Source organism: Lissotriton helveticus, chromosome 10 (genome assembly GCF_964261635.1).
Source record: "Lissotriton helveticus chromosome 10, aLisHel1.1, whole genome shotgun sequence".
Lineage (NCBI taxonomy): Eukaryota > Metazoa > Chordata > Amphibia > Caudata > Salamandridae > Lissotriton > Lissotriton helveticus.
In genome coordinates this window covers 1045323421-1045341867 of record NC_136071.1, presented here as the reverse complement: position 1 = coordinate 1045341867, position 18447 = coordinate 1045323421, and the positions used below count along the sequence as shown (strand labels likewise).

General features: G+C 46.4%; 1 protein-coding gene across 1 annotated transcript in view; it reads right to left on the bottom strand.

Moving 5' to 3' along the window:
- PLXDC2 (plexin domain containing 2) overlaps positions 1 to 18447 on the bottom strand; it is a 1000652-nt gene that overhangs the window by 104719 nt on the left and 877486 nt on the right. The window contains exon 10 of the mRNA XM_078663746.1: positions 10259 to 10412. Within this exon, the coding sequence (XP_078519872.1) occupies positions 10259 to 10412 (154 nt within the window). The remainder of the gene's footprint in view (positions 1 to 10258; positions 10413 to 18447) is intronic.

Below are 18447 nucleotides of genomic sequence, written 5' to 3'. Positions count from 1 at the left end.
CAAGGTGACTGGGGGGTTTCGCCTTGTTCTGGTTCTCAAGGCCCTGAACAAATTTGTGCTGCGGGTTCCGTTCAAGATGGAGACTCTTCAGAGGATTGTTCCCTTGGTTCTCCAGGGTCATTACATGTGCACTCTGGATCTTCAGGATGCGTATTTTCACGTGCCTGTGTATCCTCTCTCCAGTCCCTACCTTCGCTTTTGTCTGCTGGGGGTCCATTACCAGTTTGTTGTTCTGCCTTTCGGCCTGACATCGGCTCCGAGGGTGTTCACCAAGGTGGTGGCTCCCTTGGTGGCCTTCTTGAACCTCCAGGGGATGTTGGTTTACCCTTATTTGGACGACTGGCTCCTGCATGCCCCCTCCGCGGAGCAGTTGTTGGTGGATCAGAGGTTGGTGTGTGCGGCCTTGCGGGACCATGGGTTCCTGATCAACATCCCCAAGTGACAGCTTCGCCCCTCTCAGGACTTGCAGTTCATAGGGGCCCGTTTCCGCACGGATTTGAATCGTGTGTTCCTGCCCGTGGCCCGGGCCGTGACCCTGTGTGCGCTGGCTCGGCGGTTTCTGTTGGGTCGGTCCTTTCCGGTCCGTCTTTGGTTGCGCCTTCTGGGGTTGATGGCGGCGACTGTGTTCACGGTGCCTTGGGCGCGTTTCCATCTTCGTCCTCTTTGGTCCTACCTGTTGGCCCGGTGGAATCCCTTGTCGGGGGACTTGTCCATTCTGGTTCCTGTGTCTCTGTCAATCCTTCCGGCCCTGCGCTGGTGGACTCTGCCGTCCAGTCTGGACAGGGGCTTTCCTCTGCAGTGTCCTCCTCCGGTGGTCCTTACGACGGATGCCAGCGCTTTGGGCTGGGGGGCGACTTTGGGGTCGGAGTGCCTTCAGGGACGGTGGTCCCTCTGGGAGGGTCGTCAGTCTTCGAACTGGCGGGAGTTGTCTGCTGTGTGTCAGGCTGTCCAGGGGTTTCGGCTCCTTCTGTTGCACCAGCATGTGTTGGTTCGGTCGGACAACTCGGTGACGGTGGCCTACTTAAATCACCAGGGCGGTATCCGTTCTCGGTCCCTGAACGCGCTGGTGTCCCCCTTGTTTTGCTGGGCGGAGGGCCATCTTTTGTCCCTGGCGGCTGTTCATGTCCGGGGGGTGGACAATGGGGTGGCGGATGCCCTCAGTCATTTTTTTCCTGTCTCCCTGGAGTTGGCCTTGACACCGGCGGCCTTTCTTCTGGTGTGCGGGAGGTTTGGTCTTCCCTTTCTGGACCTCTTTGCTTCCCGGCTCAATGCGCAGCTTCCCCGATTCTTCTCCCGGGTTCCTCAGGAGGGGTCTTGGGGGGTGGATGCCCTGTCCCTTCCGTGGCCGGCTCACCTGTTGTACGCCTTTCCCCCTCTGGTTCTGATTCCTCGGTTCCTGGCTCGCCTGTTGGTGGAGGATCGGGAGGTGGTGGTGGTGGTACCTTTCTGGCCCCGCAGGTCTTGGTTTCCCTCTCTCCGCCTGTTGGCTGTTCAGGGTCCATGGTTCTTCCCCTTCCTTCCGTCTCCCTTGCGGTCCTCTCCGATGTTGCCCCTCCGGCGGCTTCGGCTGTCGGTTTGGCGGTTGAGAGGCAGGGGTGGAGGCATAGGGGTCTCCCGGAGCATTTAGCCTTGGCTATTCAGCGGTCTCGGAAGCCTTCTACCCTTCAATCTTATGGGAGGCATTGGGGTAACTTTGAGCGTTGGTGTCTTGGCCTGGCCTTGTCCCCTTTGGTTTGTCCTTTGCCGGATGTTCTACAGTTCCTTTGGGATGGGTTCGAGAAGCGTTTGTCTGTCTCTACTCTCCGGGCTCAATGGGCTGCTATCAGGGCTTTTAGGGCGCCTTGGGGTAACCTTCCTGATGTTGATGGGTTGGTTTCTCGCTTGTTGCGCAGTTTTGCGATCTCCCGCCCTGTGGTGCGTCCTTCCTTTCCTCTCTGGGATCTTCCATTGGTTTTGAAAGTTTTGGTGGCTGCTCCCTTTGAGCCTTTGGATGAGGTGGATATGAAGTTTGTCACCTTAAAGGTGGTTTTTCTGGTGGCTATCACCTCGGCTCGTCGCCTGGGGGAATTGGGTGCCCTGATGGCTAGGGAGCCTTTTCTATCCTTTTCTGAGGATGGGGTTGTTCTTCGGTTGGATCCCTCTTTCGTGCCCAAGGTCTCCTCCCAGTTTCATCGTTCTCAGGAGCTGGTCCTTCCGGCTTTGGTTTCTGATCAGGTGGACGTCGGTGATCTTCCCTGGTCTCTGCTTGATGTTTGCCGGGCTTTGAGGGTCTATGTTGATCGGACCCGTGCATTTCGGCTTTCTGACTCCCTGTTTGTCTCTTTTGGTGCTGGCTCCAGGGGTAACCGTGCTTCGTCTTCTTCCATTGGGCGGTGGTTGAAGCAGGTTATTGTTCTGGCCTATTCCCTTTCTGGTTCCCCTCCCCCGGCTGGGGTTCAGGGGCGTTCTACTAGGGGGATGGCTGCCTCCTGGGCGGAGGTTCGTGGGGTGTCCCTTTCTGAAATTTGTAGGGCCGCCACTTGGGCTTCTTCTAATACCTTTGTTAGGCATTACCGTATTCAGAATGTTCTGGGGGATGACACTAACTTTGGTTTGGGGGTTCTTCGGGCTGTGTGTGTTCCTGATTCCCCTTGTTTTTCTTTTGTGCTGTGCTGTTGTTTGCAATAAATTGCTAGGTTTTGCTGTTCTGCTGTGTCCTGGTGGTTTGTTGTTTGATGATGGCCGGTTGCTGCTTGGGTATTCTCATTGGTTTATTAATGAAGGGGACGAGGACAGGAGGGACCTGGGGGTAATGTCCTATTACTTACCGGTAATCTTCATTACTCCGGGTCCCGTTGTCCTCGTCCCCTTCATTATATCCCTCCCTCCCTCCCGGATTTCCGGCCCTCATCTTGGGCTTGGGGGTTCAGGAGGCATGCTGGGTACTGTACCCTTATGTACTCCCTATAAGGGAGAGGGAGGGGCGTACCAGCATTCCTTCTTTCTTTTTTTCTGTCGTGAGATGGATATATCTCATTGGATTATTAATGAAGGGGACGAGGACAACGGGACCCGGAGTAATGAAGATTACCGGTAAGTAAAAGGACATTTGAATGACAACTGTGACTGTCAAAAGCAATTATATTGAAGTACCCACTAAAGACGGAGGTAAATAAAGTGGGTTGTGTTAAGACGGAATGAGTTGAGTGAGTAAGTGTTTGAGTGACAACTAAGATTGAGTTTTAACTTTAGCAGCCCCCTTTTTTCTTTAATTTGTAGCACCCCAAGTGTTCTGCATCCTGAGCAGAATCCTTCAAGAGACATATTTTGGTTTGAAATGCGTGAACAGTGTTTTTCATTTGCCAAATGTCTATGTGCTACCACTTTTGCTTACAACCAAGTTTTCTTCAAATAAAATGATTAGAATGAGCTCAACAGGGTCATTATTTGGCCACTACCTCTGAAATGACTATAACCTAGCGAGCCACTAGCCAGAGGTATTTTGAGAATATTGTGGTTGCAAATTTAAACAGAACCTGAGCTATACATGTTTCGTATGTCAATTTTTCCAATTAAATGTATACGTTTATTGATAATGTATTCTGTTATGTGATTTGTACGTCTATTATTATTTGTTGTGATTCCAGTGCATGTCCAATTATTTCAAAAGTTTTTTACGTAACAAAATAAAAGTTTCAAAGGATTTGCATCTAAACAAAACAACGAAAACTGACATTAAGAAATTGAATAATTCTTCGCAGATCATAGCAATTAGATTAAGTGCTTTTTGAATGAAAGTATGAGTGATTGTTGATCAGTATTGCCATTTCTTGTGGTGTCTTCTAGTATATGGCCCAGTCTTACTGGTTGTGTGCCAAACCCTTTTGTGGTTAGTAGTACTAGTGCAATCTCAGGCATTTCACATAACTGGCATAAACTGAGCTGCTAGAAATTACTCAAGATTATGCAAGCATAAACAAAATATCACCCAAACCTAATTAGGACCTGCAATGTTCAAAACCACACTTAAATGACTAATATGCACCTCCTTGTTCAGTTAAGGTGCATTCCCAAGAATGATTCTTTGGAAAAACACTCTGGTAGAATCACAATTGGCTTATCATTCAGAAAAAGAATACAAACATTTTTATGAAATACCACATTGGTAACAACTTAATCTGGTTATTAAATTATCATCTTTATACCAACATAGAGTTAACAGAAATGAACAATAAACACAAGTGTTAAAATAGAATTCTTCATATCGAACTTAAAACATCCGAGGATTTATCATGATGGGCTTTGTTGGTGCAGAGCAGAGCTGAGCACCTGTTTTATGCCTCTGCAGTGCATAAAGTGAATTCATTTTAACCCAATACTTCTATGAGTTAATGTTTTATTTTCAGTTAGTACAGTGTGGAAACAGAAAGCAAGGTGTGCCTCTTTGTGTGTACTGAGTTATTCACAAGATGCTTTAAATGTGAGTCAACGATAGAAAGAGCATATTGCTCATTTTCCATGTGGTCTGTGACTGCTACTGATGCATATGCATTCAGATACAGAGTGGCTTGGTTTCATGGCAATGTGTGCAGTTTAGAGGAAGCTCACCTCTTCCAAAATACAGTATAAGCGTTAGACAATTTGTCTGTTTATATGGTAATTATATTCAACATGTTTGTGGAGCACAATCCCTCACCCACCATGTGCTGGAATTCTTGATCATTGAGCTGTGTTCCTCGTTGGGTTGGTGCTGCAGTAACCAGTGGGCCACATGAGGGGACTCTTTGCAGGAGATCTTTTTCCAAAAAGCCAACAAAGGCCTGGTCTATCTAGCCCGAGCATTGTGGAGTAGATTGTTTATAAAAGGTGAAAAATAAAATGTAAAATACCTAAAGTTACCCCTAAAAAATCTTCTTTAATATCTTTGTTGAGGATAAAAACAAGAATTAACCTTAAGGTCTGAAATAGTCACCATGTTTCTTGCCTCAAGCTGTCCCCTAAAGGATCAATGGCAATTCATAAAAATGCCTAACCTACATAGAGGTTCCCTAAATATAGAATGCAAGGGAAACAAGGTAAATAGTATATTGTGAATACAAATAATGTGGCATACCAGTTGGTTGTCATCCCATTTTAAGAGACTACCTAAAGTCCTATGTAAAATCCAAATATATTTCAAGAAAAGGGCACCTGCAAATACATGGATGTTCGGACCCTACCTGTTTGCTTGTAGCGTGAAGAGTCCTAGCATATTATCCTACCTGTATACGATGGTCTACATGTTTTACATGGCACTATATAAAACATGTTGACCACATTGAAAGTAGCTAAAAGTGACACTCACATGGCACTTGTGTAAACACATACACATTTTATCATTGAAGTAGTTACCCATATTCACATTGTCTCTGTATTGACTCCTGAAATGTTGAAACCTTTATGGTCACAGAATCAAGCCTCTCCTTACCTGGCCTGCAAGAATGCACAGTATTTTGGCAAACTAGTTATAGAGCCAGGTATGATATACTCTCTGAGTCCTTATGTTCATGCTTCAATTTGAGTTGTTGCTGTGATCAATGGCTCAAAGAAACACCAGTTATCATCCATTCAGAAGGAATATGGTGAGCAGCAGTGCAGTAGCCAGTGATACTGTTTTTGTAGGACCTGCGCATTTGTTGGACAACTTAGACTTTGGGTGAGGTGACTAAATTGATTCTGTAACCAAAAGACAACGTCTCAACCTGTAATCATTTGAGGAGACAAGTACCAGGAGAGAAACAATCATTCAGGATGGGGAAGATAGGAGACGACAAAAAAGTTTCATTAGGAAGTAAATTATTTTTGTAAGTTGTTATATCTGCACTACAATACAGTTTATGCAAAAGTAACAAGAACACACAATTGTGCAATGTCTTTTGGTTACAAACTCCACCCGGGTCTCAGCTGGGTTAACAGGTTTACTCCTATTCTTTGATTCCATTAAACTGAATCCGGGTTCCCCGCAGGATATGTTGTCCTATAGACCATCTAGCCTACGGTGCCACAGTAAGCCCTCCTAACCTTACCAGGGAGCGAATGGTTTGTGGCAACCACTGAACATGACAACCCTGACCCCTCAGGGATCGTGGAAACAGATCAGAACCTCTCGCTCCATCACACTTGCTCGTTTGTTTTCAGAGAGATATACAGAGAATACACAGTGGGACATTTTCAATATATTTATTGAACCAATGTGATTCTTGTATAAAATACATGTGCTGTGATAATCAGCAGACAGAAGCAGATGAAAGTGTTTGCAAGCATCAAAGGAGTAAATAGTAGATACAGTTCTAGCACAATGCTAAGACAGTGTATATATGCAATGCATATAAAACAAGATAGTAATCAGGATCACTCCTACTATGCAAACCCTAGCTGTGAAGCCAAGAATCCTGGCAAGAGACGATCCAAACCCATTACCTGGTGGGAGAGAATGTGGGAGCCCATCCTAGTCATGAACTGGGTACCCCTCACAGAGACGTCAGACAGCTGCGCGGTGAAGTCTCAGCATGCTGGAAAACTCGGTGTCAGTTGAAGGGTCTCCTCTACTAATCGTTTTGGATTCTCTTTATTTATAATGCAAAGCAGCCTTGCACATATAGATTAGCGATGTGATGGATATGTAGATAGCCCTGTCGCCCCATGAATGAAGATAGAACGACATTTGTACATAGTATGTAGAAGGGCCTGAACATGATGTTCAAGGCATTGTGATTATTTTGTGCGAAGCTAGATGTCTAAACAAACTAGTTTCAGAGAAACTATTCCAACATTGTTGCGCACAAAAATATGTGCAAAAGGTCACAGCAGAAATGTTATTGTGAAAAATAGTACAATGTAAGAAATTAGCCGTTTCACTACATGGTCCTAACCCGGGCACATAACAATACATAGCTTTCTTATTACCAGTGACAAACAGATTTGTAAACGTGTTTTAGACTAGCAATACTTTCACAAGTAACTAACTGCCAAGTCACTACTTATGACATTTGAGGGCCTGATTACGAGTCTGGCGGACCGAGGACCGCCAGATTCACGGTGGCACAGTGGTTGGTGGCACAGCAGTGGTGGTCCAGCCACCACTGTACCAGCGGTCTTACCACCCGATTACAACCTGGGCGGTCGAAATGCCCTGGATCCACCAAAGCTGCCAGTGAACTACTGTTCTGTGGCAGTAGCACAGTGGTCAGAGGCCGCATATTACGAGTTTCCTCTCAACCAGGGTTTTCATTGTGGTGGAACCGCCATGAAAACCCTGGCAGAGAGGAAACAAAGTGGGCTCTACAGGGCTGAACTGTGCCTCTGCGCCCTGTGTGTGCCCAAAGGGGGGCACAAATTTCCTGCACGGCATGGACGTTACAGTCCATGCCATCTAGGAGCCTTGTGAGGCTTTCCCATTGCGGTGCCACACGCCTTTGAAAGGGTACTGCAGGGGGAAACGCTACACCGCCCACCTGCCAGACTACAAAAAACTTTTAATCTGGCTGGCGGCAGTGACTGTTGGTGATGTTGGGGTGCCGCGGTGGCTGGCCGCCAGCCCCTGTAGCACCAAAAGTCATAATCACGCCCAAAGAGTTTTCATGCGCATTGCTTGCAGATATAAGGGGTGCAATCTTTTTTCACATAGTAAATACAACGAACATATCAACAACCCATTTGTCTCTCCATTCTATGGTTTTAAGGGGGTAGCGCCACCATGAGCCACTGCATACGCCTGGCTGATGGTAGCATGTGTGTATATTTTGGGGTGCCTGGTTGCACACAAGAAGGATACCTATTAACCTCTCTATAGAAATTACTTCCAGAGATTTGGGGCAGATGGGATTCCCCTTGGTGTGTATTATGTTTTAGTAATGTGTGGAATATTGCCTCACATTATCTGCATAACTTGTTCCAATAATGATCAAACAATTAAAATGATGGTTTATTGTGAATAAACATTATGAAGATTTCTCGTGAACCTGATGTTAGGGATAACTGCAATTGATCACAGTCCTTTATTTTGTATGATTGCCAGTTGCCAAATGGAGCATTGCATCTATCCATTGGCAATCATCAATATTCCCCTTCTCCTTCCTCTGCTGACCATGAGTTTATCTGGAGGCTATGGTCTTCTGCATATTGGAACAGACCACATCATTGCATTCTGTGGAGGGGATCTTCACAGAATAATTGCTGAGAAGAAAAATGACTGCTCAGTGTGACTGACTAGTTCCTGTGAATCTGGAAAGTTCACTAATTGGTATTGTCAGTCGGATGTGCCTAACTTCCAGGTCTTTGAAATATATGATATGGCTTCCCTTAAGGTTGTTGAACATCCATTCAACCTGAACCTGCATGAGTACAGCTGCTGATCTGATAGCGATTGCAAGTCGTGGAATTTAGTGTATGTGACTACTTTGTCTGGAAGCAGTTCGAAAAGCCCTGCTGAAATTGTGCTGGCCCACTTGATGCTGGCCTTGCCTGCATTGAAGGCTCTAGCTATCCCGAGAGATCAAGAGATTTGTACAGTGCCTGGATTACCTCTCTACCACTCAGCACAGCCGCCACATATTTTATCCCAACATCAGTGAGGGTGGTACTCTAAATTTTGAATTGGATTACCCAGACCATCTGGGTTCACAATGTAACAAGAGATCCACATTTTGGGAGAATGACAACACTAATCCTAAAATAAAGATGTAGGCTTACCTTACTGCATCCAATATTTACACTCATTGTATTTGTATCCTCTGTTTTGTTCAATTGTAAAATTTCATGTGAATTCAATGGCTTTGCTCTGTTCCTTCTTTGATTTAGGTGTTTGCGTACAATAATCTTCAGCAGCTCATCACGAGGTAACATTTTGGTTAGAGATATGCAGATCTTCCATTTTAATCTGTACTTATTAGGGTCAGAGAGCAATTGTGAGCACCTGTGGTTAAAATTGTATTGTTGCAACCTCATTCTTCTTTTCAAGATTCCCTCGATTATGCTGTCTTATGATGATTGCAAACATTATGTGGTGGCAACAGCCGCAGGCCATGTTTTTACCAGTTTATTTTTTTACACTATTGTGTCATTCTTTATTGTGGTGTTTACAATATATGAGCTGACTTACTATCATAGTGTAAATATATTATTATAGTCTTGAGTTTAGATGACAGTGTTGTGCATCAACAATTCTGGCTGGACATTGACATATTTGGTACTACTATGATAACTGTGTTGTATTATATTTATACCTGCCCTACACCACCTCTCTAGACCTAGGTCTTAATCGATAATCCTCATCTACTTGGAGGGCCAAGGTTTATTAGGCTTAGTTTGGCTAACTTTTCATTTCAAGTCCCAGTAGATGGAGCCCTAACTCCTAGCATTATTACATTTTGAGTGTTTGGTGGCCCCAACAACTTTGCATTTTGGAGAAATAGTTGACAGCTGGCATGGCCGATGCATTAATAGAACTCCAAAGAATTATGCTCCAGCTAAAAATAGGAATTCTAATCCTGGTTACGTAGTCCTACCCCAATTCATTACAGCTGACTGCAGGACTAAAGCAGATAAAAATAAGGTAAAAACACATACTGCTACTATTACTACTACCACTATTACTACTACTACTACTACTACTACTACTGCGACTGCTACCACTAATAATAATAATAATAATAATAGTATTAATCATAAACACATATATTTGTGTTTCTTTAATATATGAAGCTGATGAAGTTAGTTTCCCATTAAGAGGGCAGACCAAATATACTTTGTGATGTTCTTCACCACAGTATGCAACATTAATCTGAGAAGAATGTATGACGTTACAACGCATACTTTTACCACGCATGCCTTTACAACGCGGTATTTACAACGAATACCTTTACAACGCATAGTGCTTTGGGGCGCTGTATAGTGAATAGTTTAATTTACTATTCCAACTCCAGTCCCCGTGGACACTAGGGAAGGTGTGGACAGTAAATTAAACTTATTCCCTATCCTAGAGCGCCCTCCAGTGCAATGTGTTGTAATGGTTTGCGTTGTAAAAGTTGCGTCGTAAAGGCACTGCATGGTAAAATTTGCGTTGTAAAGGATGTAAACCATCTGGGAATAAATATTATTTGGAACTAAGTACAGCATCCCACTTTTTGGGTAGGTAGTTGCACGCTTCAACATAACAATAACACCAATTAACCAACATTCTACAAACAAGAGAAAAGCAGATACATTTTGGAAATAGCTAGGACAGTCAGGAAAATCTTACCTTCAGTGGGCAGGCTTGTGGGAAATTGTGATGCCGTGGTTCCTTTCGTTGTTGTTTGAATCCGAAGTCGTGTGGTAGTTGCTTGTACTATTCCTGTCGTTTGAAGTGGCGTCTCGGTGGCTTCAGTAAGTTTTTCACAGAGCTTCTCTTTAGCCTATCAAGATATATCATGCAAACAGGACACTATGACAAATTACAAGGTTGAAATTGTCTCGAATATCTACATTTAAAAATTAAAATAATGATTACTTAATTTTAGCAGGTATGATTCCATATAACAAATTCTTTGAGGATTCACAATGCCAAGATAAATTGTGGGCCTATTTATTGAATAACTGCAATAGAAGGGTATAATTGTTGGATAATTCAGAGATTTTGTCTTTGGTTGTATATTGCCATTTCTTTGGTCGCATACCAAGATCATTAAATGGCCCTAATAATTTTTGGGCATTTCCAGATTAGTACTCCCTTGATCTGCTACATTTTCCCTAATCACTTATTAAGGCCCAGTGCAGTCATATAATAAGGTCAGCTGAAAAAATGGAAGGGATTGCCAGAAGTGCAGGGAGATGCAAACATACTCCTTTTGCTGATGCGCATTAAAGACATTACGATCATGAAAAAAGGAAACCCTAAATAAATAAAGCAGGAAGTAAATTATATTACAGCTAAAATAAAGACAAAACCTGCTTACCCTGCAATTTAAATAGACTTTACAGATAAATGTAGGGCTGGGCGATAAATTCAGCTCTGCCAGTGGAGATGGCAGAGTTTTGGCCACTCTGCGTTAAGCATGGAACGCAGAGTTCCAGCCAAATTCCACTAACTGTGGTGTGGTGGAGTTTTTTTCTAGCATGCTGCTTGGCAAAGTTAAGTTGGCGAGTACCAGCGAGGGTTGGCATCCCCTAGTGTGATTTTCAGTCACTAGGAGGGCATCCAGCAAGATTTCCTCAATCTGGGCGGTTGAGATTGTTAATGGTCAGAAACCTGCCGGATGAGTAGAAAATCTACTCTAGCGGCAGCAAAATCAACTCAAGAAGCAGCACCCTCTGGCACCCTGTGTGGTGCCATTCATGCTGATTTTTCAGCGTGTAACGGGCGTCCGGCTCTAAAATCAGTAAGACCAGGGCGACCTTTGACCCTGCTCGCAGGCAGGTCGCTCCCTATGCCACCACACGGCCGCCAGCTGCCTCGTGTCCTGCTTCCTGCCGCCCGCTGGTACCCACCGTTTTCCGATCCTTTCCCGCTGCTGCGTCCCTGCAGCCCAGCCCCCTGCTCCCCATTGGTCACCCCGCTCCCGCCTCCTAGCTGCTCCTCCCTCCTTATCTCCCTCTTAAAGGGGCTGCGCAGTGGCGTAGGAGCAACCTTTGACCCTGCTCGCAGGCAGGTCGCTCCCCACGCCACCACACGGCCGCCAGCTGCCTCGTGTCTTGCTTCCTTCCGCCCGCTGGTTCCCGCCATTTCCCGATCCTTTCCCGCCGCTGCGTCCCTGCGGCCCCGCCCTCCTGCTCCCCATTGAACACCCCGCTCCCGCCTCCCAGCTGCTCCTCCATCCCTATCCCCCTTTCATGGAGGCCACACTGGCGCGTCAAAGGCAAGCCCGTCTGCGCCCGTCCGCGCCTGGACCACGCCCAGCACCAGAACCCCTGGACCCCGCAAACACCACAACACCAGACTCCGCTACGACGCCAGCACCCTCCACACACTCAACGCCGGCCAAAACCACACCTGCTTCAAAGCCGCCCCGAAACGGACTCACGGACCTTTCTCCTACCACACCTGCAGCTTCACCTGCGACAGAACCACCAAACCCCCAAGGACTGGACCCAACCACCTCCGCTGCATACTCCTCAACACCCGCTCCGCACGCAAACATGCCGTCGAGCTCTGGGATCTGCTCTACACCTCAGCCCCAGACGTGGCCTTCCTGACCGAGACCTGGTGGAACGACTCCTCGGCGCCCGACATCGCCATAGCCAACCCGGATGGCTACAAGATCACCGGCAGGGATCGTGCCAACGGAATCGGAGGAGGAATAGCCATCGTCCACAAGTCCACCCTCAAGGTCGCCACCCACGCAGACGACACCCTCAACACCACCGAACACCTGCACTTCCGGATCCACACCGACCCCAACACCACCCTCAGAGAAACACATTCTTCTAAAGGCCACCCGGACCCCAAGCCCAATTCAGCAACTCCATCGCTGACCTCGACAGCACCCACGCACTCGCCTCCACGGACTACATCATCCTCGGGGACCTGAATTTTCACCTCGAGAACAACAACGACGCCAACTCCACCACCCTGATCGACAACCTTGCCAACCTCGGCCTCAGACAACTCGTCACCACACCCACCCGTGCCGCTGGCCACACGCTGGACTCCATCTTCTCCACAGGCACCCACGTCGCCTTCAACAACACCACTGAACTCCACTGGACCAACCTCCACTGCATCCATTTCACCTTCAACAAACCAACCACGCACCACGGCACCCAACAGCTACCTCGCTGCTGCCTGGGCAAAGTCACCGAAGAGCAGCTGATCACCACCCTCGCCCAAAACCCACCCACCGACCCTACCAACCCAGACATCGCAGCCCGCAACCTCAGACAGTGGATCGACGACTGCGCCAACACCCTCGCCCCACTCAAGAAACCCTCCAACAACCACGCCAGCAAGAGAGCCACCTGGCTCACCGACGAGCTGCAGGCCTCCAAACACGCATGCCGGAAACTGGAGAAGATATGGCTCCATAAACACACTCCGGACAACCACACAGCCTACAAGGACGCCACTCGCAGATATCACTACCTCATCAGATTAGCCAAGAGATCCTCCTTCAAAGACCGCCTGGACAACAATGCACATGACAGCAAAGAGCTCTTCAGCATCGTAAAGGAACTCTCCAACCCCAGCGCCAACACCAACGACATACAGCCCTCACAAGAACTGTGCGACTCACTGGCCATCTTTTTCCACCGCAAGATCGCTGACATCCATGACATCTTCAACACCATGACCGTGCCGACTACACCAGACCCCACCTCCCCTGTGAACACCCCCATCACCAACAGCCTGACCTCCTGGTCCAACGTCAACGACAATGAGACACGCAAGGTCATGAACTCCATCCACTCTGATTCTCCGTCAGACCATGCCCACACCACGTATTCAACAAAGCAGACGCTGCCATCACACCCCAACTACGGAATGACATCATCTTCTCCTTCGAAACAGCGACATTCTCAGAAAGCTGGAAACACGCCAAAATCAACGCCCTCCTCAAGAAGCCCAAGGCGGACCCCAAGGACCTCAAGAGCTTCCGGCCAATCTCTCTGCGAAGGTCATCGAGAAAATCGTCCACATGCAACTGGCCCGCCACCTGGAAGACAACAACATCTTAGACCCATCCCAGTCCGGATTCAGACGCAACCACAGCACCGAGACAGCCCTCATCGCCGCCACAGACGACATCAGGCGCCAACTAGACAATGGCAAAACATCAGCCCTCATCCTCCTGGACCTGTCAGCCGCCTTCGACACGGTTTGCCATCGCACTCTAAAGACACGCCTCCTAGAAGCCAGAATCCAAGAGAAGGCCCTTGACTGGACCACGTCCTTCCTCTCCGGCAGAACCCAGAGCGTCCGCCTCCCGCCCTTCCGATCCGAGGCCACCAACATCATCTGCCGTGTCCCCCAGGGCTCATCCCTCAGCCCAACGCTGTTCAACGTCTAAATGGCCCCCCTCGCACAAGTTGCCCGCCAGCACGACCTCAATATCATCTCCTACACCAACGACACCCAGTTCATCCTCTCCCTCACCAAGGACCCGCACACCGCCAAAACCAACCTCCACGAGGGATTGAAGTCCGTCGCCGACTGGATGAGGAACAGCCGTCTGAAGCTGAACTCGGACAAGACGGAGGTACTCATCCTCGGACCCACCCCCTCAGCTTGGGATGACTCCTGGTGGCCGATCACACTGGGAACAGCACCGACACCCACTGACCATGCACGCAACCTGGGATTCATCCTCGACTCCCCCCTCTCCATGTCTAAACAGGTCGGCGCCGTCTCCTCCTCCTGCTACAACACCCTCCTCATGCTCCGCAGGATCTTCAAGTGGATCCCGACAAAACAAGAAGAACGGCGACACAGGCCCTCGTCAGCAGCAGACTACGGCAACGCACTCTACGCAGGAATCCCAGCCAAACACCTACGACGACTACAACGCATCCAAAACGCCTCCGCCCGACTGATTGTCAACGTCCCCAGCCGCAGCCACATCACCCCCCACCTGAGAGACCTACACTGGCTCCCTGTCGACAAGAGGATCACCTTCAAGCTCCTCAACCACGTACACAAAGCACTCAACGCCGGACCAGCCTACCTTAACAGCAGACTCAGCTTCTACATCCCCACCCGCCAGCTCCGCCCCGTCAGCCTCGCCCTCGCTGCTGTCCCCCGCATCTAACAATCAACTTCCAGCGGCAGATTATTTTCCTACCTCGCCGCCAAGACCTAGAACACCCTCCCTACCCACCTACGGCAGACCCAGGACCTGCTCGCCTTCAGAAGACTCCTCAAGACCTGGCTCTTCGAGCAGTAGCGGCACTCCCTCCCCTCAGCGCCTTCAGACCCTCACGGGTAAGTAGCGCACTTTACAAGTACTTTGATTGATTGATTGATGTGCCTAATTCCGTCCATTGGTAGAAACCCCCTGAGTTTTCATGTGACTTCGCAGAATTCCAGGGAGTGAATCTCTGCTAGTTCTGCCAACCCCTAGTGAAATGTTGCTTATTTTCTACGAAAATGTTTAAGAAATAACAATATCTGTTTGAAGGAAAATATCATATGTTCTTTTCACCACTCCTCTCATCCTACATATCATCTGCCGCTATTAGTTTCCTGCCAGTTCCTGTCATCATTTTAATTTTCTTTGCATTATTTTTAAAGCTAGCCTTGGACTCATTCAGTTATTTCTGTCTCAAGACTTCTAAACTATGGATTTTCATTTTTTCTTTACTTACTCTATATTACTATGTCCACATTCTAAATTAATCTCAATACATATCTCACGTCCCTGTCCAGAAATGGAAACTTTATTTGATTTAGAAGAATAGCTGAAACTAAAACGGTAAATAATGCTTCTAAAGTACGGCATGAAAAGATGTGAAGCCTCATGGCACTTAATTCTGCACATTTATTTATTTGAACCTTGGTAGCTATGCAAGTCCCCTCTTTGTTTCAGAAACATTTGGAACGCAGTTTGGCGTAAGTAGGATTGACAGTTCCAAAATATAAATTTTATTGAGTCAACTGTATCAACTTAATATTACAGTCATTCGGTTCCAAAATATACATTTTATTGCTTCAACTGTATATTACAGTCATTCAAACATTATTTTTCCAGGAATGTATGCTCTTACTAATCTTTCACAGACTCTATTTACTTTAACAACTAGAAAATAACAATATGGACTGGAGAAACACCATAGGAAATCGGTGCCAGATAGCCTGGTCAAATGTTTTGGAAGAGTTATATCTTTGATTACTTGTAATAACTTGATTGTCCTCTCTGTAACTTGACAAAAAAAATCTTCTTTGAAAATAATTACAGCCTCTCACGCGAAAGATCAAATGTTTGCATATTTAACAAGGAATTTGTTGTATTGTTGAAATCCTGTCTAGTACTTTTATAGTATTCTTCTTAAAATGATTATTATTTGTCAATTCCAATATAGTTTAAACAGCAGAACACTAAACGTGTCTTTTGGGACACTGGGGAATGCAATTTCCAGCAAAAACATTTACCATCCCGCTTCTGACACAACGGCGACCTTTCAAACTTTATTTCAGACTAATACCATGCATAAGAAATCTGAATGCAAAGCTCGAATCTCATGTGGCTAGTCATGTGAGCACGAAAGTATTCATTTTTTTAACCAAAATAGGCCTTTCCTAAAGTACATTTTTTCGTATTTATCAGAATCAGCTTAAAACTGAGGCCATTGAAATCTTGACTTTAACCTTTCTGTTTTAAAGATAACAATTAACCCTAGTAGGGAACGGCTACCTTTCAAAGGAACAACCAATCAATGGCCTTCATAATAAAGGTAGCTTGTACTACTATAGATATTTCATGTTAGTAAGAAAGCAAATTTAATAATTCCTAGATAACAGTGAACTGGTTTTGTCAGGGGCTTGCAACAACACAAAATTATGAGAGTTAAGAAAGGCAAGACCTAAAATTTCCAAACAAATTAAATTAAAATAAAATAAAAACGCAATGAGTGAATTTTAGACCAGACATCCTTGGTGAGGTATTCCCCAACTGTTTTGCCTTCACTCCTCCTGTTTTAATGAATTTGATTTAGTGGGTATTAGGTTTGCTCCACGAGTTTTAAAATGCACGTTCAAACATGATAAATCGGACTACACTTGATTGTCACATTTAATTTACTTTTAAGTACCTAGTAAAGTTGTACTACCTGTACCCAGGGCTTGTGCATTACATTCTAGTAGCTCTGATTTTGCGACCCACTAAAGTGGTGTTGGAAAACATGTATCATGCCTGGTAGAAGCCTGTAGTACAGTTTTAACTGCCAATTCGAACCGGCATAATACACATTTTGCCAAGCCTAAAACTCTCTTTTTAATACCTATAAGATTCCACTAAGGTAAGTCCTAAAGGTTCATAGCATAGAGCACATTGTGGGGCATATTACCAAGCAATAGCGATAATTATCGCTATTGCTTGGTTAGAGACAAAAATTTACCTCTGAGCTGCGGCAATTTTTATCACAGATAAACCTTGGTATTACCAAGGTTTATCGCAAATGCGATAAAAAACGGCCGCAATGCATGAATATCGCTGAAAAGTCAGCGATATTCATGCATTACCGAGCTAATGCTCTTAGCCATGTTATCCACCTCCCATTGGATAACATGGCTAAGAACTGCTCAGGGCAGGTGTTAGCTTTTGGAGATATTCGCGCTTAGCGCGAATATCTCCAAAAGTTGGTAATAGGAGATAGCGATGTTAGCGACTGTTTCCAGTCGCTAACATCTTGGCACGCCCACTTTACATGTCATTAGTGATAAATATCACTGACATGCAAAGTGGGGCCCAAGATGGTCGCTATCTCCTACTAGCTGTCGCTAACTGGTGTTAGCGACAGCTAGGTAATAGGGAGATAATTATATCTCCGCTTTCTTGGCTTTTAAAGCCAAAAAAGCGGAGATAAACCCCCTTGATAATATGCCCCTGTATTTGTAAAGTAGGACATGTAGCTTTAAGTTTACCCAGTCCAGGCAGTGAAACACTCCTAGAGTCATATTTCACTGCTGTTAGGCCTATCTATTCCAATGACTAACACTGGATTACCTTATTACTGTGATACCCTTGATATGAGTATGTTGTTTACACTCACACAAACTGTAAATTAAAGCCCTCTGTAAAGATAAAGTCGGATTTTAAGGTAAAATTCAGAAAATACCACTTTTAGAAAGTTGGCACTTACTTGTCAGAACCATTTATTGTTTTTGGCTGTTTCCTGGGTTACATGACTGTGAATGGATCTGTTGTTGGGGTTTGTGTATTCCTACCAGACAGTCACACAAAGGGGGGGGTTAGGTGTGCTTGGGATTTGCCATTATGGAATGGTGACTGAGATGAGCTCTCTCATCTGTGGCAAACAAAAAATGCACTGACACTACATGCTGTTTTTCTAGTTTCAGCGAGTGGGGAGCTGCTGTCGCTGTCGTCATGGCTCCCAGCTCTGGCCCCCAGTCTGCCAACTCAAGACTCTGCCCAGAATCAGTCCCCCTGGCCTCTCCGGCTAGTTGGTGCTGGGTGAGCGGAGCCTGGTACAGCCCAGTGCAGGCCAGTTTGTGGGGCTCCTGAGGCCTCCTACTTCTTGCCTAGCTCATGCCCCAGTCAGGTAACGTGGGGTTGGTGTCATCGCTTGTGAAGTGCAGGTGGTCCCTGGAGGGTGCCGGAGATCGTGGAGTGGGGGCTGAAGCCCAGGGTTCACCTCTCCACATATTGGATACTAAAGACCAGCCGAGATGTAGCAAGAGCAGGAAATGACGCTCCACGCTCCTGCCAGCAGTCAGCATCAAGTGGGTCAGGGGTTGATGCCCTGAAGCACCAAATTCGGCACAACCTCCTGCAGTGCAGA